General features: G+C 43.8%; 1 protein-coding gene across 1 annotated transcript in view; it reads right to left on the bottom strand.

Moving 5' to 3' along the window:
* Positions 1–23,538, bottom strand: part of CDHR2 (cadherin related family member 2) — a 314,955-nt gene that overhangs the window by 216,905 nt on the left and 74,512 nt on the right. Inside the window, exons 8-11 of the mRNA XM_063927912.1 lie at positions 23,191–23,421; positions 19,229–19,384; positions 18,880–19,044; positions 14,656–14,717 (exon numbers count right to left, since the gene is read on the bottom strand). Of these exons, the coding sequence (XP_063783982.1) occupies positions 14,656–14,717; positions 18,880–19,044; positions 19,229–19,384; positions 23,191–23,421 (614 nt within the window). The remainder of the gene's footprint in view (positions 1–14,655; positions 14,718–18,879; positions 19,045–19,228; positions 19,385–23,190; positions 23,422–23,538) is intronic.

The following is a 23,538-nucleotide window of genomic DNA, read 5'->3' as shown; positions in this document are numbered from 1 at the left end:
TAAACACAAAGGTGAAAGGAGAATGCGCTTATAGAGCAGATTCTTTTTATTATTATAAAAACAATATTTCAGGACAGGCCAGCAGTATTAGTAAGACTTGTACCATGAATACCCCCACTGTGGGCTGGTTACCACATGAAAAAATCTTGCCTTTTGTATTGTATTTTATCATGTGGTAACCAGCCCACAGTGTGGGTATTCATGGTACGAGACTTACTAATACTGTTGGCCTGTCCTGAAATATTGTAATATTGCTTTTATAACAATAAATATAATCTGCACTATGAGCGCATTTTCCTTTCATCTTTGTCTTTAGAAATATATATCTGACGACAGTAAGTATAGCGTGGCTGCGCCCCTATTTCAAATATGTGTGTGTGTGGGGCGGGTTGCGCCAGTCCCCTACTTTGCCAGGGGTGCTCAGACCCCTAGATACACCCCTGAGTACTACTACTAAAAAAATACCCCAATAAAAACAGGCACACCGTGAGAGTAAAACTTTATTTCACACATGTCGACACACACATACTTACCTATGTTCACACGCCAATCTCTGTCCACTTGTCCAAGTAGAATCCACGGTGTACCTGAAAATAAAATTATACTCACCTGATCCAGTGTCCTGTGGTCTTTTATTATAACCCACGTACTTGGCAAAAAAAAAAAAACGAACACCCGGACTAGGCGGACTGAAAGGGGTCCCATGTTTACACATGGGACCCCTTTCCCCGAATGCAGAGACCCCCCCGTGACTGCTGTCACAGAAAGGTCTCTTCAGCCAATCAGGAAGCGCCACTTCGTGGCACTCTCCTGATTGGCTGTATGCGCGTCTGCTGGCAGACAGCACATCGCACAGCTCCCTCCATTAGTTTCAATGGTGGGAACTTTGCAGTCAGCGGTGGGGTTAACCGCGGTCAGCCGCTGACCGCGGGTGACCTCACAGCTGACCGCAAAGTTCCCACCATTGAATATAATGGAGAGGCTTTGCTATGCGCTGTCTGACAGCTCAGACGCGCATAGCCAATCAGCAGAGTGCCACGACGTTGCGCTCGCTGATTGGCTGAAGGGACCCTCTGTAACAGGAGTCATGTGGGGTCCCGGCATTCGTGGAAAGGGGTCCCATGTGTAAACATGGGACCCCTTTCAGTCCGTTTGGTCCGGGTTGCCGTTTTGTTGTTTTGCCAAGTACGAGGATTATTTAAAAAGATCCGGACACTGGATCAGGTGAGTATAATTTTATTCACAGGTACCCCGGATTCTTCAGTGACGAGGGGGGCGTGGCAGTCGGCGGGTCAACATAGGTAAGTATGTATGTGTCGGCATGTATGAAATAAACTTTTATTTTCACGATGTGTGTCTCCTGTTTTTATTTCGGTATTTTTTTCCCAGTAGAACTACAGGTACCAGCGGGCCCGTTTTTCCACCCGCATGCTGGTACTTGTGGTTCTCCAAGTACCAGCTTGCGGGGGAGGCTTGCTGGGACTTGTAGTTCTTCTGGAAAAAAAAACAATATTCTATCATTTTACTCAAGGCTATCAGCCCCCCATCCGCAGCCCTTGGATGGGGGGGACAGCCTCGGGCTTCACCCCTGGCCCTTGGGTGGCTGGGGGGGACCCCTTGATTGAAGGGGTCCCCACTCCCCCAGTGTACCCCGGCCAGGGGTGACTAGTTGGATATTTAATGCCACGGCCGCAGGGCGCTGTATAAAAGTGACCCCCGGCTGTGGCATTATCTGTCCAGCTAGTAGAGCCCGATGCTGGTGTAAAAAATACGGGGGACCCCTACGCTTTTAGTCCCCCGTATTTTTTGCACCAGCACCAGGCGCAGAGCCCGGTGCTGGTTTTAAAAATACGGGGGATCCCCTGTCAGTTTCCCCCCCCCCCGGATTTTTAGAACCAGGACCGGCTCGAAGAGCCCGAGGCTGGTTATGCTTAGGAGGGGGTACCCCACGCAATTTTTTTTCGTGGTTTTTCCCGTTTCTTTTAACATTTTTACAAGTCTAATCAAAATTCGTCAAATCGGCCGTTTTTCAACAGCAGGACTGTCGAATCCGTTTTTTATTGAATATGTTGAATTCCGGCACCCACTTGCCGGAATTCGACGGTCGAATTGTGTCGAATTAAAAAACGGGCGAAAAATTGCCGCGATTCGCCGGCAATTGCATATACCCCATAATGTCCGAATATACTATTTCAGTGGTTCTCAAACTCGGTCCTCAGGACCCCACACAGTGCATGTTTTGCAGGTAACCCAGCAAGTGCACAGGTGTATTAATTACTCATTGACACATTTTAAAAGGTCCACAGGTGGAGCTAATTATTTCACTTGTGATTTTTTGAGGAGACCTGCAAAACATGCACCGTGTGGGGTCCTGAGGACCGAGTTTGAGAACCTGTGTACTATTTGAATCTGGGAGGAAATCATCTGGAGGGTGTTTTTGTTTGTTTATCTAGAGGCGCTTGTGGACTACTCCTTTGCTTTTTGTATCTCGGCAGGATCATTGGACTTATATGGCAGGATCACTGGATGTATACGCCAGCACCACTGGACTTATGCGGCAGGATCACTGGACTTATACGGCAGGATCACTGGATTTATACGGCAGTACCGCTGGACATATACGGCAGTATCAATGGACATATATGGCAGGATCACTGTAATTATACGGCAGGATCACTGTAATTATACGCTAGTATCACTGTGATTATACGGCAGGATCACTGTAATTATACAGCAGGATCACTGTAATTATATGGCAGGATCACTGGAATTATATGGCAGGATCGCTGGATTTATACGGCAGTACGCTGGACATATACGGCAGGATCACTGGACTTATACACCAGTCCCACTGAAATTATATGGCAGGATTACTGGATTTATACGCCAGTACCACTGGAATTATACGGTAGGATCACTGGACTTATACGCCAGTACAAGAATTAGAGGTGAACACACCCCAACTCCCGGCGCAAATTTAGTCAATGATAATTAATTAAACACCAGCTGCACACACTAAAAGGATTAGCTAAATCCTCAAACAACTGAAACAAAGAGAAAGAGAGAAGTGGTGCGCTTAATGTAATTGTATATCTTTATATTTTGATGTTTTAATGTGATTAGGTGTCTGCTTTTACTCAAAACTGCAGTAAGTAAACATAGAATCTGCTTTTTGAATAACATTATTTTTACTTCGATTAATAAACAATTTAATACACTTAAAAAGACTGTAAAAATCAAGAAATCAATGGATATACTCCACACACTCAAATAGGAAGCATTAGGTATCCTTTGGCGCTGTAGAAATTAATAACAACAATGTAGCTCATATGACACTAAACAGACCCTTTGCAATCTGCTACATCAAATGTGTCAAGCTGTAACATATGCTCACAAGTTTTTGAGAAAAGTCTCTCAGATCCTCCTGCTACTGGCGTCCCAGTGCAGAGGATTGCTGCTGTGAAAGAATTACCCGAACCTGCGGGAATATCCAGTGATGCAGACACCCAGAGAGATGGTCGTCCTTGCAGCTTTTAGTGAAAGTGCCCACCGCCGGCACTATTAATGGTGCAGATCTCTGTCCTGGCGGGCGGGTATATGATGCTCCAAATTACCGCTTGGCAGTGTAGCCGCTGGGAGTATCACAGTCTCTATCCTGGCTGGCGGATAGAAGGAGCTCCAGTTAGCGCTTCTGATGAAGCCGCTAGAGACAGCGCTTGTAAAGATGCTTCCGTCAGTGTGTGGACACAAACGGGGAGATGACGTCAACGCGTTTCGTCCCGTCACAACTCGGGAGTTCCTCAAGACTTGAGGAAGTCCCGAGTTGTGACGGGATGAAACGCATTGACGTCATCTCCCCGTTTGTGTCCACACACTGACGGAAGCATCTTTACAAGCGCTGTCTCTAGCGGCTTCATCGGAAGCGCTAACTGGAGCCCCTTCTGTCCGCCAGCCAGGACAGAGACTGTAATACTCCCAGCGGCTACACTGCCAAGCGGTAATTTGGAGCATCATATACCCGCCCGCCAGGACAGAGATCTGCACCATTAATAGTGCCGGCGGTGGGCACTTTCACTGAAAGCTGCAAGGACGTACATCTCTCTGGGTGTCTGCATCACTGGATATTCCCGCAGGTTCGGGTAATTCTTTCACAGCAGCAATCCTCTGCACTGGGACGCCAGTAGCAGGAGGATCTGAGAGACTTTTCTTATAAACTTGTGAGCATATGTTACAGCTTGACACATTTGATGTAGCAGATTGCAAAGGGTCTGTTTAGTGTCATATGAGCTACATTGTTGTTATTAATTTCTACAGTGCCAAAGGATACCTAATGCTTCCTATTTGAGTGTGTGGAATATATCCATTGATTTCTTGATTTTTACAGTCTTTTTAAGTGTATTAAATTGTTTATTAATCGAAGTAAAAATAATTTTATTCAAAAAGCAGATTCTATGTTTACTTACTGCAGTTTTGAGTAAAAGCAGACACCTAATCACATTAAAACATCAAAATATAAAGGTATACAATTACATTAAGCGCACCACTTCTCTCTTTCTCCTTATACGCCAGTACCACTGGACTTATACGGCAGTACCACTTGACTGGATTTATACGCCAGTATCACAGGAATTATACGGCAATATCACTGGAATTATATGCCAGAATCACAGGAATTATACGACAATATCACTGGAATTATACGGCAGTATCACGGGAATTCTACGTCAGTATCACAGGAATTATTTGCAATATCACTAGAATTATACGGCAGTATCGCGGAAATTATACGGCAGTATTACGGAAATTATATGTCAGTATCACAGGAATTATACGGCAATATCACTGGAATTATATGCCAGTATCACAGGAATTATACGGCAGGATCACTGGATTTATATGCCAGTACCACTGGATTTATACGGTAGTACCACTGGATTTATACGGCAGTAGCACTGGATTTATACAGCAGTACCACTGGACTGGATTTTTACGCCAGTACCACTGGAATTATACGGAAGTCTCACGGGAATTATACGGCAATATCACTGGAATTATACACCAGTATCACAGGAATTATATGGTAATATCACTAGAATTATACGCCAGTATCACAGGAATTATATGGTAATATCACTAGAATTATACGCCAGTATCACAGGAATTATACGGCAATATCACTGGAATTATATGCCAGTACCACAGGAATTATACAGCAATATCACTGGAATTATACGCCAGTACCACTGGAATTATACGGCAATATCACACGCCAGTATCACAGGAATTATACCGCAATATAACTGGAATTATACGGAAGTATCACAGGAATAATACGCCAGTATCACAGGAATTATAGGGCAATATCACTGGAATTATACGGCAGTATCACAGGAATTATACGTCAGTATCACGGGAATTATACGACAGTATTACAGGAATTATACGGCAGTATCACGGGAATTATACGGCAGTCTCACAGGAATTATACGGCAATATCACTGGAATTATACGCCAGTATCACAGGAATTATATGGTAATATCACTAGAATTATACGCCAGTATCACAGGAATTATACGGCAATATCACTGGAATTATATGCCAGTACCACAGGAATTATATGGCAATATCACTGGAATTATACGCCAGTATCACGGGAATTATACGCCAGTATCACAGGGATTATATGGCTATATCACTGGAATTATACGCCAGTATCACAGGAATTATACGCCAGTATCACAAGAATTATACAGCAATATCACAGGAATTATATGACAGTATCACAGAAATTATACGGCAATATCACTGGAATTAAACGGCAATATCACTGAAATTATACACCAATATCACAGGAACTATACGGCAATATCACTGGAATTATACGCCAGTATCACAGGAATTATACGGCAATATTACTGGAATTAAACAGCAATATCACTGGAATTATACGCCAGTATGACAGGAATTATACGCCAGTATCACAGGAATTATATGACAATATCACTGGAATTATACGGCAGTATCACGGGAATTATACGCCAGTATCACAGAAATTATACGGCAATATCACAGGAATTATACGCCAGTATCACAGGAATTATACAGCAATATCACAGGAATTATATGCCAGTATCACAGGAATTGTACGGCAATATCACAGGAATTGTAAGGCAATATCACAGGAATTATACGCCAGTATCACAGGAATTATACGCCAGTATCACAGGAATTATACGCCAGTATCACAGGAATTATACGCCAGTATCACAGGAATTATACACCAATATCACAGGAATTATACACCAATATCACAGGAATTATACGCCAGTATCACGGGAATTATATGGCATTATCACTGGAATTATACGACAGTATCACGGTAATTATACGCCATTATCACAGGAATTATACAGCAATTTCACTGGAATTATACGCCAGTATCACAGGAATTATACGCCAGTATCACAGGAATTTTATGGCAATATCACTGGAATTATACGCCAGTATCACAGTAGTTATACGGCAATATCACAGGAATTATACGGCAATATCACAGGAATTATACAGCAGTATCACGGGAATTATACGCCAGTATCACAGGAATTATACGCCAATATCACGAGAATTATACAGCAATATCACAAGAATTATACGTCTATCACTGGAATTATACGCCAGTATCACTGGAATTATACGCCAATATCACTGGAATTATATGACAGTATCACAGGAATTATACGCCAGTATCACAGGAAATATTTGGCAATATCACGGGAATTATACGACAGTATTGCAGGAAATATACGGCAATATCACTGGAATTATACAACAGTATCACAGGAATTATATGCCAGTATCACTGGAATTATACGCCAGTAACACTGGATATATGGCAGCAGAGAACACCACCACTGTGACTGGTCACTGGACTGATGCTGCACAAGACACTACCCCTGGTCTGATGCAAAACAACACAGCAAAACTGCAAGAGACTTATACAGCAGCACTGGGGAGTATAGCAGCAGGAGGACACCACCACTGTGACTGGCTGGACTGATGCAGCATAAGACACTACACTGGACTGAGCAGCACAAGACAGCACTGGAATCGCCACCCCACTTTCCCGCCCACACAGACACTGAGGACGGAGACACGTTCTGTCACTACACTCTCTGAGACTGGAGTGAAAATGGCGGCGACGCGTGGGTCCTTATATATTGAATCCAAACCTCACAGACTCAGACAGCGGGATGATGATGTTTTGCCTCGTTCTGGTTTCCGAGTTAGGTGGGAACACCCAAGCCTGACTCGGATGTGGGCTCGTGACGTGAAATCCGGTAGGGTTCGGTCCTCTGAGAACCGAACCCGCTCATCTCTAATCTGTATAAATACATATCTTTATGTAGTATTGCTAGTCCAGTGCAGTTTTATTTTTTATATGTAATAGTTTCTGCATTGTACCTGTGACTGTGTGTGCCTATAGCTGCTGTATGGATTCTATTCTGTGTATCACACATATTGCTATCACTATATTCTGTGCGCCAGGGTCTCATATACCATATAGTGTTCCACAGGATATACTGTTTTGTATTTTTCACTGTGTGTTTCAGTCACTTCATAACACTTAAATCCTCTGATTGTGCTCTGCAGTTGCGGCCACATATTTTAGTTTTTTTTTTGTCAGGTATTGTGTTTGTCTGGCTATATTGTACTGATACGCCCTAAGGCTACATTCCCAATAATGTCTGCTACACAGGGCGGGAAATCCACAGACGCTCCTGCATCTTGCAATGCTGGCGCCACGTATTTACCTGAGGAAATGATTTCTGCTGAGGGTTCAGGTACTGGGTGTTCTAAACCCCCTAGTCAGCCCGCAGCACCTGTGGCAAATCAGGATCCACCTTGGGCTGCATTTTCAAATATGCTGACTACGCTTGTAACACATAATACCAATTTCCATTTCATAAAAAAATCATAATCAACACCTGGTAAATATAAAAACAATATAAATCAATTCATAAAATCAAAATATGGTAATAATAAACATATCATATTCACTTCATAAAAATTAGCTCAACAGGAAGTAATGTCCTCCGTACTTCCAGTCCGGCATATAATAACTTTAAACTGTTATTAATATTGTGCCACAGTTCCCTCACTTGGTTTTTTTATATACGCATCACCACTTCCGGTGACGTACTTCTGGTCCGCGTCACTGGAACGCAATTCTGAATTAAAGAACTTAAGGGAACACAGAAATTAATCAGAGGAATATAATTAATTTCTGTGTTCCCTTAAATACTTTATTTCAGTTTTTCATTTCTACTTATATTTCTTTTTTGCTAGCACATTACCAATCATGTTTTATTTATCTTTTAGGCAGATATAGCATTGCATAATTCACTTAGTTCCTCCTTATCGCTATCTTGCGCTTGAAATTGCTTTCCAGTGACGCGGACCAGAAGTACGTCACCGGAAGTGGTGATGGGTTTCAACCTGCGTTCCACGGACCGGAAGTGTACCGGAAAAGTCAGTGGAACTGAATACAAAGCATTACAGACGTCCTAATCCACTTATATCACTAACGTATATAAAAAAGTGAGGGAACTGTGGCACAATATTAATAACAGTTTAAAGTTAATATATGCCGGACCAGAAGTACGGGGATTGAAGGGGTCCCCACTCCTCCAGGGTACCCCGGCCAGGGTTGACTAGTTGGTTATGTAATGCCAGGGCCACCGGGACCTATATAAAAGTGTCCCCCGGCTGTGGCATTATGTATCTGGCTAGTGGAGCCCGGTGCTGGTTTCAGAAATACGGGGGACCCCTATGCTTTTTGTCCCCGTATTTTTGGAACCAGGACCAGGCGCAGAGCCCGGTGCTAGTTGTTTAAATATGGGGGAACCTCAATCATTTTTTTCCCCATATTTTTGCAACCAGGACCGGCTCAAAGAGCCCGAGGCTGGTTTTGCTTAGGAGGGGGGACCCCACGCAATTTTTTTTCGAAAAATAAACACTTTCCCATCCCCTTCCCACTGATAAACATGCACGGATCTCATGGATCCGTGCATGCCTATCCAAACACGGGGGGAAAAAGCAGGTCTGTTTTTTTTTAGCACTTTTTCACGAATTGTATTTCAGCACGGCAGTGTTTGGCTATTGTCGGCAGTGTTTGTGATTTGCACTTTTTAGTAAATTACCGATTTCTACCAAATTGCAGGCGTATTTGACCGATGGTGTATTGATTCATGATTTTTTCCTAGGACTTCCAAAATATTACGAATGCCCTCATCACTGCCGAGATTTTTGCTTAGTAAATTACCGAAATGACACTTTGAAGAAAAAACGGCATCTCGGTCAAAATCGGGACCTTAGTAAATATACCCCAATATATTAAAACTAATTGGTTGGTTCTGTTTGGTAAGTAAAATTAACAACACTGGCGTCCCAGTGATTAATTGAATAGACAGTCCCGCAAAAGGTGGTCACAGCTTTATAATGAAAAGCTTTAGGAAGATGGTGATGTATAATTACCCATGTGCTGGTTCCTGAAATATTCTGTAGACAGGGTCCATATAATGATTGTGCACAAATAGGTGAATTGTACTTGTGAAGCTGATTAAAAGACTACCGTTCTGTTGACAGATTGCACTGCTCCGAAAGACAGGTAATCGCTGGTATAGAACCAGGTAAACGCCCACTTTCTACGTTCAGTTGTTAATTTTACTTACCAAACAGAACCAACCAATTAGTTTTAATATATTGTTTGTTATACCAATTATTGTGGTTAATACAGATTAGATAATTGTTGCAAAGTATATACTGCTTGCTTGTTAGAATCTGTCACTTTTTAAAGATTATTGAATAAAAACTGATTTTTTTGTACTGAGTCTTACTGAGTCAATTACTTTACATGACAGACTGCACACTCTAGTCTGATACAGTGTACATTTAGCGCAGAGTTTTCCTTTTCTTTTTATTTTAAACCTCCATCTTTACCATTAACCATTTCATTAAGATTTATTCCTCTAATGAATGTATTGGTTACTTTGATTTTATTATGATGTATTACTTTTTTTGAAACGTATTACACTATCTTTGGAAAAAAAATGTTTTCCCTACATATGGATCTTAACATTTTGAAGCATATATAAAGTCCTTGGACAAGAAGAATACTAAGGGAAGTACCACTTTATTATTGTCAAAAGATTAGCGCACTTCATCTGGTCTAATTCACTTGATCCTGCACTTAGTTAATATTCCCCATGCTAATATCACTCCCGTCCAGTTGTACAGTTATCTCCAGCCTGACTCTAGTTCCAGTTCCAGTACAGCAAGTCTAGTCTGGTCTCCAGTGTATACCAGCACTGACACTAGGAAACCCAGTCAGAGGGTCGCAACCTGCATGCTGAGCGCAGCAAAGTCCATACCTCCTTACAGGGGTTCCTGGCGAATACCACCAGCATGTTAGATTCCGAGCCTCTGCACTGGGTTAGCCAACTCCTAGTATGGGAAAGTCCCTATTTAATCTGAGAACAGTGACAGGAGGCCCATGCCAGGGCTTTGCAAAAGAGGAGGGAATATATATATATATATATATATATATATCAATCATTAGGAAATTTGCTCACTGAATGTATGGGTAATAGCTTGAGGACGCTTCTGAACTGGTATGTTATACTGGGATACCAGGTCTGCTGAAAGAAAATTCCCTGCTGCACCAGAATCCAACAGGGTCGGACAGGTTTTGAGGCCAGTGGGAAGCTGCAGAGATACCAATATGATCGAATCCTTCTTGCTTGGAGAGACTCTTTGGGCTCCTAGATTCAGCTCTCCTTCGGAACCTAGGACCGTCTGTTTCCCTGACGCTTGAAACAGGCAGAAACTAGATGACCACTCTCACCGCAGTACATACATAAATTCTGTTGCAGTTGGCGCTGCCTTTCCATGGTGGAGTGCTTGGAAAGATTCACTTGCATGGGCTCAACATCCAAAGCTGGGGAGCTAGGACGAGGAGCAGGGAGAAGCCGAGGCTTTTCAAGGTGGGATCTCTCGTGACTCTGTTCTTGGAAGCGCAAATCGATTTTTTTGCACAGTGACATAATGTCCTTGAGGGTTGTCGGTAAGTCACGGGGACGCTAATTCATCCTTGAGTTTCTCGGAGAGACCATGCCAGAAAGCCACAATGAGGGCTTCCTCGTTTCACTGGATTTCGGAGGCTAAAGTCAATGATGTATTGTACTCAATGATGTATTGACAAATGGTCCTGGAACTTTGGTGAATCCTCATTATTTCAATTGAAGCAGAGGTAGGATGACCTGGTTCATTGAATATCCCCAGGAAAGACTCCAGAAATTTGGAATAATCACTAATAAGGGGGTCTGACCTTTTCCACAGTGGTGACACCTACTCCAGGGCTTTCCCAGACAATAGGGACACAATGAAGGCCACCTTAGTCTTAGAAGTAGGAAAGTTCTCAGGCTGGAGTGTGAAGTGTACATCACAGAGATTGAGGAACCCTCTACACTGTTTTGAATTCCCTTAAAATTTTCCAGGTGTTGGTAGGACGAAGGGTCTTGGTTACCCCAGAAGGATTCGGCAGTGGATCACGAACTGAGGGTGCTGTAGTATTGAAGACAGAGATGCCTGGAACCCATCTTGTCGGGCAGATAAGTCTTGTAAGCCTTTCACCATCTGATGCTGTACTAACTCAAGTCCTTCCAGACCCAGTACCACTACCCGGATACATTGGGTCAGTGCTTACTGTCACGGCTGAGTTTGTTTATGCACCCGGACTACTACTGCACACTGAATATGGTCTTGAGCGCTGTGGACAGAACTGGACTGGCTTAAGAATTGGTCTGCTCATCCAGGCGGGGCAGTCAGGCAGTACAAACTATGATGCAAGGTGACCAGCTATGGGTACTGGAACACTGGTGGTGGGAGCCACCAGTGCAATGAGTAGCTGGGTTGTCCCCTATGGAGAGTCACGTGAGGACTGGGGAGTATGCTGGGGGGGGGCAGCAATTCAGGAGATGCTCCGGTTACTGGCTATGACCAGTGTGATAGCTGTGAAGAGACTAGAGTCTATAGGAATGACGAAGACTGAGGACATCAGCGATGACTGTAAAAGAAGCTGAGAGCATCAGCAATAATGGTAGCTGAAGCTGAGGACATCAGCAGTGGCTACAGACGAGACTGAGGATATCAGCAATACTTGAAGACGAAGCCGAGGGTATCAGCAGTAACTGTAGAGAAGGCTGAGGACATCAGCAATACTTGAAGACGAAGCTGAAGATATCAGCAAAGAATGTGGAGGAAGCTGAGGACATCAGCTTTACTTGAAGACAAAGTTGAGGATATCAGCAATGACTGTGGAGGAAACTGAGGACATCAGCAATACTTGAAGATGAAGCTGTGGATATCAGCAATGCAGGTTTCCATGCACTGGGTCGCTATGGTAGCGCATTGGGGATTCCGTATACTTGTGCAGTCAGTACTGCTGATTTCTCAGTAGCTATAGTACGGTGGTTCTGCACAACGGACACTGCAAGATGATAGGCTGCAGTGGCAGGTTTTCCAGAAACTATGGTGCGCTACCTTGCGCAGCAGTGTAACTGGAAGCTGGTTGGAACCAGCAAAGTCTTTAATGCCGCTAGGAATATAGGACAGTCCCTCTGGATCACTGGAGGACTTCCAGTAAGTCTGGAGATGCTGGGATGTAGTGGCAGCGAAGACCCTTTAAATCATCCAGAGAGTCAGAGAGTGCGGTAGATAGTAACTTGTACAGAGTCTATTACCAACAGGAGATTCTGGAGCTCACTCCAGGTTGAGAGACACTAAAGCACTGACAGTTAGTGCAGGGAGCTGGAGCTTATACCCGGTGCTTGCAGCTGAATGGATGAGCGGCTCACATGACGCGGAAGAGACTCCGGGTTTGCTCCTGGGAGATCAGATGACTGGAGACTGTCATGGTGCTGCACATGGAGGAGAGCGTCTGGAACTCTGGCGTGCTGCGGTCTGGGCAGGCCGCCTGTAGGAGGACGCTGGAACACACAGTCACTGATGCTGTGGCGAGCAACAGGACACAGCGGGGACACGTCTTGACTGAAGGATCGTGCCCAGGCTTGCGGCGGAGGTGAGCTAAAGCACGACTAGGGAGCGCGGCTAACCTCCGTTTTGTGACACTCTGCAGCTACCTTTCCTTTTGGGTTTTTTTCTTTTCCACTCTATAATTAAATGATTTTACATACCCTGGCCTAAGCCCTCTATGGGCCTGGGCATCTGTCTTAGCAGATGACATTGATGGACTTGCATTGTCAATGTCATGACTAATTGCAGCAGCTTCAGCACTAGTAGTAGCCTCCATTATCAACACAAAGTGGGGTTGACCTTCACAGACAGCGTTGCACAAATTACTCAGAAATATATATAATAAATAATTACACACTGCAGTTGACTTCATCGTCAGCGTAGCACAAATGAGTCAGAAATGTATATAATGATAATTACACACTGCGGTTGACTTCACCGACAGCATTGCACAAATGAGTCAGAAATGTATATAATAAAAATTACACACTGCGGTTGACTTCACCGACAGCATTGCACAATACTTGTATGAGTAGGAAATACTATACTGCGGTCTGACCGGAAGTGTCACAGTACTTGTGAAAATAAAATAAAAATTGTATAGTACACTGGGGTATAGCACAAACAAACAAAAAATATATATATATTTTATAATTAGAATTTTAGGCTTTTTGATTTTAGCTTTTATCATTTTAATTTTACACTGGGATCACTCCTTTCAGATACAGCTGGCAGAGAGAAAGCACCCCTTTACAGATACAGCTGACAGAGTACCCCTTTCAAATACAGCAGAGAGCACCCTTTTTTAAGATACAGCTGACAGAGAGAGCACCCCTTTTTCAGATACAGCTGAGAGAGAGCACCCTTTTTCAGCTACAGATGACAGAGAGAGCATCCCTTTCAAATACAGCAGAGAGCACCCCTTTTTCACATATTGCATAGAGAGAGAACCCCTTTCAGATACAGCTGACAGAGAGAGCACCCCTTTACAGATACAGCTGACAGAGAGAGAGAGAGAGCACCCCTTTCAAATACAGCAGACAGAGAGAGCACCCCTTTTTCAGATACAGCTGACAGAGAGAAAGCACCTCTTTCAAATACAGCAGAGCAACCCCTTTTCGGATACAGCACACAGGGCACCCCCACCCACCGCGCGCCATGCCGTGCAGTACTGAGGCAGACGTGAAGATGGCGCCGATGCACGGCGACTTATATAGAATCCAAAACCCGTGAGAATCCGACAGCAGGATGATGACATCTTGCCTCGATGACGTAATCGAGGCAGGCGGGAAAACCCGAGCCGGGCTTTGATCCTGGCTCGGATCGCAAAGTTCGAAGGGGGGTTCGGTTCTCAGGGAACCAAACCTGTTCAATTGAAATGCAGTATATATCAATCTGTACAATCTGTGCTGTTGTAAACAAATTCTGAATTCCATTAAATGTTTTCTTGCAGGCTAAGTGGGTTACTAGTATAAAAAAAAAAAAAAATCAATTATAATAATAATAATAATAATAATAATAATAATGTCTTCAATATCTTCATGACCACTTCATATACTTACATGGTTTGTGGCAATAAAGAATAGGTAATTCTTCCATAATCTCCGGAGTCTGGGTCAGTAGCCTGAAATACAAAGCATGAGTGGGATGGTAATTCACTATCAAAGTAAGACTTAATAGCCAAAAAAAAGGTTAAAAACATATGATTTTTATACATAGCAAAATAGTGATTCTAACACTATATTAAGCAACTCTTTATACATCACTGTCTTGTTACATCCAGTGCTTGAAGTGTGCCGGAATACAACCGTATGACATAAAAACACTTCAAGCGCCGAACTTTTTTTTAAAATGTTGGACTGTTTTATAAGCAGCTACTAGAAGATAGTCTTCCAGCAGCTGCCTATATTAGTGGGACCTCGCAGTCTTCCTGCACCCAGGTCACAGTGATCGCGCAGCCCACGGACCCCCCCCCAACCCTAAATCCCCCCCCACACACACACATCCGGTAGTGGTACAGAGAGCAGGCTTGACTATAGTATAATGGAAACATAAGTCGCGGCTTCTCTCTCCTTTGAGTCCTGATAACTGTAGCTAGCAGGCAATCACCTGTCTGTTTTAGTGCAGCATATTCTGTACGGCAGAAACAACATCCTCAGCTCTGCCACAGTGGTCAGGCAGTCTTGAGTAAGAGGGGGCGAGTGTGTGTGTGCATTTGTGTGCGTGTATGTCTGTGTCTCGTGTGTGTGTGTGTGTATTTTTTGCAGGATACATACTACCATGAGGTGAAATAATCAGACGTCATGCCCTGGTGTGCCTCTGCTATGCATATGATATACAACTGTACCTGTCATTTGCTGTGGGTACTGAGAACCCAATAACAACCCTAAGTGGCTGTCTAGCTGAACTCCAGGAGTGGATGAGTGCAATAAAACAGAGGTCCTTATGATGGAATACATACTTTTTACCGTCAGACAGCAGGATCCCGGCCACCAGTATGCCGGCAGGTGGGGAAGCACTAGAAAGAACCTTGCGGGCTCGCTGCGCTTGTGACAGGTAATATTCTCCCTCTATGGGTGTCGTGGACATCCACAAAGGAATAAATGCCTGTGGCGCCGGTATTTCACCACCTGTCGGGATTCCGGCATCAGCATTACACAGAAACATAGAACTTGGCGGTCAATAAGAACCACTTGGCCCATCTAGTCTGCCCTAAACACATGTACATACTCACACTACATACATACTAGGGTTCACATCTGTCGGAAGCCAATTACCCTACCAGTATATTACCCCACAAGTTAGGGCTGTGGTGGAAATCCAACCCAGTGCTGTGAGACAGTAATGCTAACGATTACATTGTCCATGCTGCCCTACTATAGAGCTGCCGACTGTAGGGGATACACAGAGGGAGATGTAACCTAAGGATTGGAGGGTGACACTCAGTTAATGTTAACCCACTTCCCATACAGCTCATTCATTGGTTGAGTGGTAGAACATGAGTGAAAGGAGATACATCACCCACACCAGCTAGGTTGTCACACAACTGGGGTTTAATCATAGAGCAGAGAAAAGGCCTGCTTTGCTGAAAACAGGGCTTGACTTCTCCATCGGCACCCCCGCTCCGTGCCTGAATACAGTAGTATGGTGAGAGCGATTCATAGAAGAACGGAACGCTTTGCTTTACGTTCCTCAACTGTTACCAGATTAGCCATCTCAGGATAGCGAAATGAGGCTTCTGAAGGGAGAAGAGCAAGGAAGACTGCTGTCTCCCTGCCTCCACCCTCTTCTCCTTACCTCCTTTTGTGACACCTGGCCCGCTAACACTGGGCACTCCACTGAATGAGAAGAAAGGCGTGTCAGTGTATATGCTACCCCTGCCGTCTCTTTCTGCCCCCGAATCCCGATGCTGCATTATCCTGTATGGAGATGACCAAGCATATGATGGGTCACCTCAGACTGCTGATTACTCACTGCTGGCTCACTCTATTACCCACTCCCGCTGTAAACACATATTAGAGAAGTAACCCAGGTCACTTCAGACTTCTCACTGCACGATACCCCTGTCCTCCCCACGGCTGACTCACTCTTCCCCACGCCAACCCTGTCCTGAAGTGGTCCGGCATTTTATAGGTCACTTCAGACGCTTACCCCCCTCTGCCCTTGGCTTGCTCTGCACCCTCCACTCCCCTCCCTCATCTGAAGCTCAGCGGTGCCTTTGCGTTCAGGACCTGCTTGCCTTCTCCAGAGGACCGCAGCAGAGGATGGCATCGCAGGAGCCCTGTTTACCAGATTGCTTCATCAGATAGGTAAGTGAACATGAATTGCTACTTAACAAAGATATATACAGTATCACATCGAACCAATGCGATGTGTAGTGAAAAGTAACAATTCATAACTGCATATCTACATGAATAGACCCCCTAGTGTTTAAAAGGGAGACATACTGTAGGCACAGTATGCCACCATACGGAAAGAGACACCCTAAAGGAGCCTGCTTACTTTGCCTGCAAACTAGGGTGTAAGGAAGGTATCCTGCATATACCATTAATATACCCCTTCCCATATACCCTCCCCTAAGCATAACCAGCCCTGGGCTCTTTGAGCCGGTCCTGGTTCTTAAACTACTGAAGGGAAATTGTGTAGGGGTCCCCCAGTATTTTAAGAACTAGCACCGGGCTCTTGGACCAGTCCTGATTCCAAAAATACAGGGGGAAAAGAACATAGGGGTCCCCCATATTTTTTAAATCAACACCGCGCTCCACTTGTCAAGAAAATAATGCCACAGCCGGGGGACACATTTATACAGGTCCCTGTGGCTGTGGCATTACCAACTCAACTAAACAGACCTGGTAGGGGGGTTCCCTTGGGAGTGGGGACGCCCCCAATAAAGGGTTGCCCCCCTCTCCAGGAACCCAATAGCCAGGGATGATAGCCATTGTGTACAAATCTGAATAAATATTGTCTTTTACAGTGGAACTAGAAGATCCAGCAAGTCTCGCCCACATGCTGGTACTTCTCAAACCACAGGTACCAGCATCCAGGACATTAAAGGGCCCGCTGGTACCTGTAGTTCTACAATAAACACAACACACACTGTGATAGTATAACTTTAATAAAGCATACTAACACACACACAATTACATCTACATATACTTATCTACCATCCCTCGTAGTGAGTCAGTCCCCTTGTCCAAGAAGAAATCCATAGGCTACCTGTAAAAAAAAACAAAAAAACAATACTCACCTAAATCTGGTGTAGATCGGTCCTCTTCGATCCATGTAGGCATCCACGAAGTTAAAAAATAACAAACTTCACTACCCGATCGAGTGCACTGAACACAATCCATGTGTACGCACATGGATTGTCTTATCCCAAATGCCAGGCCTCCACGTGACTTGTGTCAATTAGAGACCCGCCAGTCAATCAGGGAGCGCCATGTAGTAGCACTTTCCTGATTGGCTATGGTCTCCTCACCTGTCACTCAAGCGGAGCCCATAGACTTCAATGGGGGGGGGGGAAATCCCCATTGAAGTCTATAGGCAGAAACCTGCAGTCTACCGCAGACTGCAAAGTTAATTGAGGGCACCCACAAGAGTGCTTCCACCTAATTATTTACTGTATAAATCCATTTGTTTTACATGAGCACATGAAAAAGGCGATGAATACAGTGAAATTTATTGATTTTTCATGGTAGGGCTTCATAAATTTATTCAAGAGTTCAAAGTCATTTTAAGACTATTAGAAGTGCATTGAAATGAAAAAGAAAAAAAATGCTCTTTCTGTAAGGTTACGAAGATTAGATAATACATTAACAGTAACTCTGCATGTTTTGGGCAGAAAGCCTTATTTTAATGTTATACTATATGCTACTGTCTTATTTACCTTAATATAAGGATGTGCAGCCTCACATTTTTCCAATTACTGAATAGTTTTAATTGACAAAATATGAGATATTTAGGGGTCTATTCATGAAGCAGTGAAAAGTGTGGAGAAGTGAGCCTGTAGAGAAGTTGCCTATAGCAACCAATCAGTGTCGAGGTAACATTTATAAAGTGCATTCTAGAAAATTATATGTAGCAGCTGATTGGTTGCCATGGGCAACTTCTTAACTGGCTCACTTCTCCACCCTTTTCACTGCTTCATGAATAGACCCCTTAAAATGATATTATTTACATTTGCTAAACATCGGAGTGCATGTTATTGTCTTCAGTTGTCTTCAGAATTATCTGCCCAGAAATGCATACCATTAATTGGTTAACTTTGTCCCTTTCCTTTTACTTACTGTAATAGTTCCAAGGATGGTGCCATTAGGACAGTGCTCCTCAACCTCAAGTACATATGTTGGATGAAGAAACTCAGGTGTGTGGTCATTTATGTCTATTAGGTGGATGGTCACAGAGGCAAAAGAGCAGCAGTCTTGCAGATAGCCAGTGTCATTGGCCACAACCTATTGATGAAGCATCAGAAAACAATGGTTGGTAGAGTATAGAATATAGGAATATAAATATGACTCATTATAGCACATCAGGCACTTTTTATGGAAATAATTTATTTCATTGTTTTGTCAATAAAGCTTTCATCCTGATCCTCAGCACATAAATCATGTATCGTCATCTGCTATCATACTGTACCTCCACATGCATGACGTGGACTATCTCATAGTCTATAGCCACAGGGTCCTTGACCAAGATCTGCACCTGACCAGTATTTACGATTCGTTGTGGGGATACTGTAAAGCAGTCAGCATCGTTCCCCCTCAGGTACAGGTTGAATGTACCATTTTGGCCCTGCAAATGCAGAATGTAAAAAGGATGAACATGATGAAAAGAGGAGAGCAGAAGCAGGAATAAAGCAGCAAGGATTCCATGTAATAACAATGAATGTGTACACTGTGTGCATGTGGTAATGTTGGCGTAGTTATTCCCAGTACCTGTAATGTGCATGTCGTTATAGTTAAAAGTTATGACCTGGAAGTTGCTGCAGATTTACACAGGGTTAATAATTTACTCATGTGAGCGTGGACTATCCAGTGACTGGAGGGAGGGGGAGACCATGACCCTCATTCAGATGTGGTTTGGGGTGCGCCCGATGCGCAAAGCAGCGATGGTCGGTACTTTGCGCATGTGCAGGACCCATTCTGCATGTGTGTGAACAGGTCCTGCGAAACAGGATGCAGGGATGGCATCACACTGTCAGTGATTGACAGTCTGATGCCTTTGGGGGTGGGGATGGGGCAGCGATGGCTTCATTTGTGAAACCTGAGGCGTGTTGCTGCCGTATAGGCGGAGGGAAGAGGCCAGGGATCACCATCGTTGCACAGAGATTTCCTGGCCTCTGCAACGGCCGTCTTGCGCATTTCCGTGGGTGCCACAAGTTGCATGGTGGTGCTGGGGAAGATCTGATACTGCATCCTTGGATGCAGCTCGGATCAGTAATGCAGCAGGACACATGATGCCCTCTGCTGCATTACCATATTAGTGCCATTTCTGCTGCTTATATGTGAGCACCTCCAACCATATCTGAATGAGAACCTATGTCTTGATAATACCCTGGAGCCTTCCTGTGAGCGGCCTCTTTACACTTCCCCGCCCTCCCTCCCTTACTAACACAATGTTTTTTTCTTTTGCCAAGTTAAGGAGAAGTTTCTTACTTCACGAACCATGCACTAAAGGAACGGGAACCCAATACTTCTGTTGAGGTTGGTGTGATAGTGACCACCATAAGTTGGGGTGGGGACGGTCTTGCCCATCCCATTGCTCATATTCAGATAATATGTTTGCAATTGCTTTGCCTGGACACCATCTTTACGGAAGTGATCAATACAATCAGGGCCTTCTTTCTGACAGCTATTGTGTGTCGTGTATACATTTCGTCTAGATAAGGTGTCTATAAATAAATGCAGCTGTAAGGGTAGTGAATAATTTAGACACAAGGTAAGCAGCCAGCCTTATTCGGCTTACTGGCCTTTACAGGTGACATTAATGTCCTTTACATAACAAAAAACATTAAATAACTATGTCTATATTCTAGATTACCTTGTGTACATGAAAGATAATAGTTTCCTCTCTGTAGGCTGCTTTTTCCACTGAATTTACGCTTATAAGCAAAAACTGACTTTGTAAATTGTTATGATATTCTAAACATATCTTCATGGTTGTCAGCTCCTTTACGTGAAGACTGATTCCATATTAGAATTTACTTGGACTTATACTAAAAATTGATGACTATTGCTAGCGCTGTAATCTTTCAAGGCAACATAGGCTCTGAATCAGAAGAAAAACGCTATGCTGATATTTACGGAATTGAGGGATTATCAGACGACTCATTCGCAAGTGACTGCTTTGTGGGGGGTAACTTGGAGCGGAGGCAAAAATGCAGGCGTGTTGCGACCATTTTTGGGGTGTGTCTCAGACTAACACTGTGACCTGACACGCAACATAAATTGTGCTGGTGTCTCAGATCCATCAGCCATCCGGAATGACCATAGACGACCATGTTTTCCTGATCTGTGTCCCATGCTACGTATGTGTACACAGTTGTGGACAGCTGTGATGACACTGGAGGCGTGTCATTACAGTCCGAGGGGGTGACACCAAAACGGCAGAGCAGATGGTATAACCGAGCGGTGGTGATAGCGGGCATGGGTGAGGGGAGCGTCATCCACATTGTGCCAAGAGAGGGTGAGGGCTGTCCAGCATGACAAAAATGGGCACCCCCCCCCCCCCCCCAAAACAACGTACATCAGGAGGTGTGGATTGTGCATAGAGTACAGACAAGGTGGTGACAGCCTGCCTCAGTGCACTGGGTGCTACCCACCCCAGGGGCAAACACAGGATTTCTAGAGTGGGGTTTTCAAATGCAGAACATTGGAGCAAAGTTTGGGTGTCTGCTGGAGTGGTAGAAAAGCCTAGTACCAACCAACCATGGTCATTAATGTATACATTGGTCTTTTTACACACTATATAGTATATTGAATATAGTATTAATGTTTAACACTATAGATGGTCTATAGTTTAGGCTATATCAAACATATTTAACTAAAATAAATAACATAAAATAAGTGGTCAGGAAAAGTTAAATATCCTATAATAAATAAATAAATAAACAAACATAATAAACAAACATAATAGAACCAGTAGGAGAAAGAACTGCATTTTCTAAGCAAATTCTTCTACCTAATGGTAAGGCACCATTCTCTCCTTCCTGGCAGCTACTCTCTGGTCCAGTGAACTGATTGAGGGCTCTGATCCGCACACACACAGCAAACTTGCTAGAAGACGTAGCCACCACTGGGCAGTTCTGCTCTGCCTCTTAAAATTCATGTTGTGGTGGCAGCTCTAGCAATCGTAATATATACTACTGCTATTGTGGTTATAATCTGAGATGCTGGGCAAGAGGGGGGTTTCCGGGCAACCAGAAACATCCTCCCCCCCCCCCCCCCCCGCATTTGCCTATGCACCCTAGCAATGCCACTGACCAATGAAAATACTAGATTGCCATGATGGCCTTTTCCATATATATCCAAATTAGACTAATTTGCCAATAAAACCACTATTCTTGATCTAGTTATTAACTAGATAAACTCTGTTTGCCTTTCATGTGCCTCTTCAAGGATATATGTATGTAGTCCTCTGCTTTCCACATTTTTTAATTCAAACTGTTGAAAATAGTCTGATGTGCTAGCAGGGGTTGTTGTAGACAGAGGGTTGCATAGTAGAGAGTGTATCTAACTTATGATTAGATATAGGATAGAATAGACATTTGGATTATGGGCCTAATTCAGCATGGATCGTAGAAGAGCGAAAAACCGCTCCATTAGCCTGACATGCGGGGGACGCCCAGCACAGGGCAAGTCCACCCTGCATGCTGGATCCAGTCCCCCCGTAAACATGTGAAAGCATTGCATGGCGGTGATGCTTTCGCATGTTTATAGGGTAGCCCTCTGCCTTCGCATGTTTCGGGTTGCAGCGGCTGCGTGTGAGATCAGTCCGGACATGCCTGCGTTGTCTGGACTGCACTTCCCCCCCCCCCAATGCAGAGTTGACACCACTTTAAGGCCGCCAAGACGCCCTGCGAATGCCTCTGCCTGTCAATCAGGCAGAGGCGTTAGCACAAGTAAGATGCTTTCGCATCTCACTGTGTGCGCATGTGCAGTGCGGCTGCTGCACGTGCGTGCACTTTACAGGTCTTCAGCATGTGAACGCTGCCGCAGCAGGGTACCATGCTGAATTAGACCCTATATAGACCCTATATATTTTTAGTTACATATTTAACTCCTAATAGTTACACTTTAATTCCTTGTAGAATACTTTTTAATTATTGATACAATGTACTCTTTTTATATAGATGTGACCTGGTGAAGACAGGACATTGCAGGGACAGTGGAGGAACATCATTAGTAGCCGGGTGGAGAACAAACATTTAAATAAAGGGCCAATGCATGCTTGCACACTATATAAACCTATTTCTACGTTTTTATATGACATCCTGCACAACTGATACCCTACCTGCATGTTTCTGATGATTTATGTCTATATGTGTGACATCAGAAATAACAGATGGTAAACTACGACAGAGAACGGAAGATGGATACCTTGTCAGGATCATTCGCAGTGATGGTGAGATTTGCTACTGGAACTCGGATAGAGGAGTGTTCCTCTATCTCTCCATAGAAGTTTTCCACAGGGTTTGCGGTAAAATTACACTCAGTCACATCACAATCGTAAAACTGGGGTTTGTTGTCATTGACATCTAGAATACGGATTGTAACATATGTGGTGGATTCTGCAATCTGTCCATACACATTTAACATAGATTCTCTGGCCTGTGGGAAAGAAGTAGATAAAATAAAAATAAAAATATTATTAACTGTACAGTATAGCAGCTCAGGCACTAATACTGTATATCTTCCTCCAAAGACACATATACATTTTAAAACTGA

This window comes from Pseudophryne corroboree, chromosome 6 (genome assembly GCF_028390025.1).
Source record: "Pseudophryne corroboree isolate aPseCor3 chromosome 6, aPseCor3.hap2, whole genome shotgun sequence".
In the NCBI taxonomy this organism is placed as follows: domain Eukaryota; kingdom Metazoa; phylum Chordata; class Amphibia; order Anura; family Myobatrachidae; genus Pseudophryne; species Pseudophryne corroboree.
The sequence above is the reverse complement of the archived record's forward strand: the minus strand, read 5'-3'. Positions and strand labels throughout refer to the sequence as shown.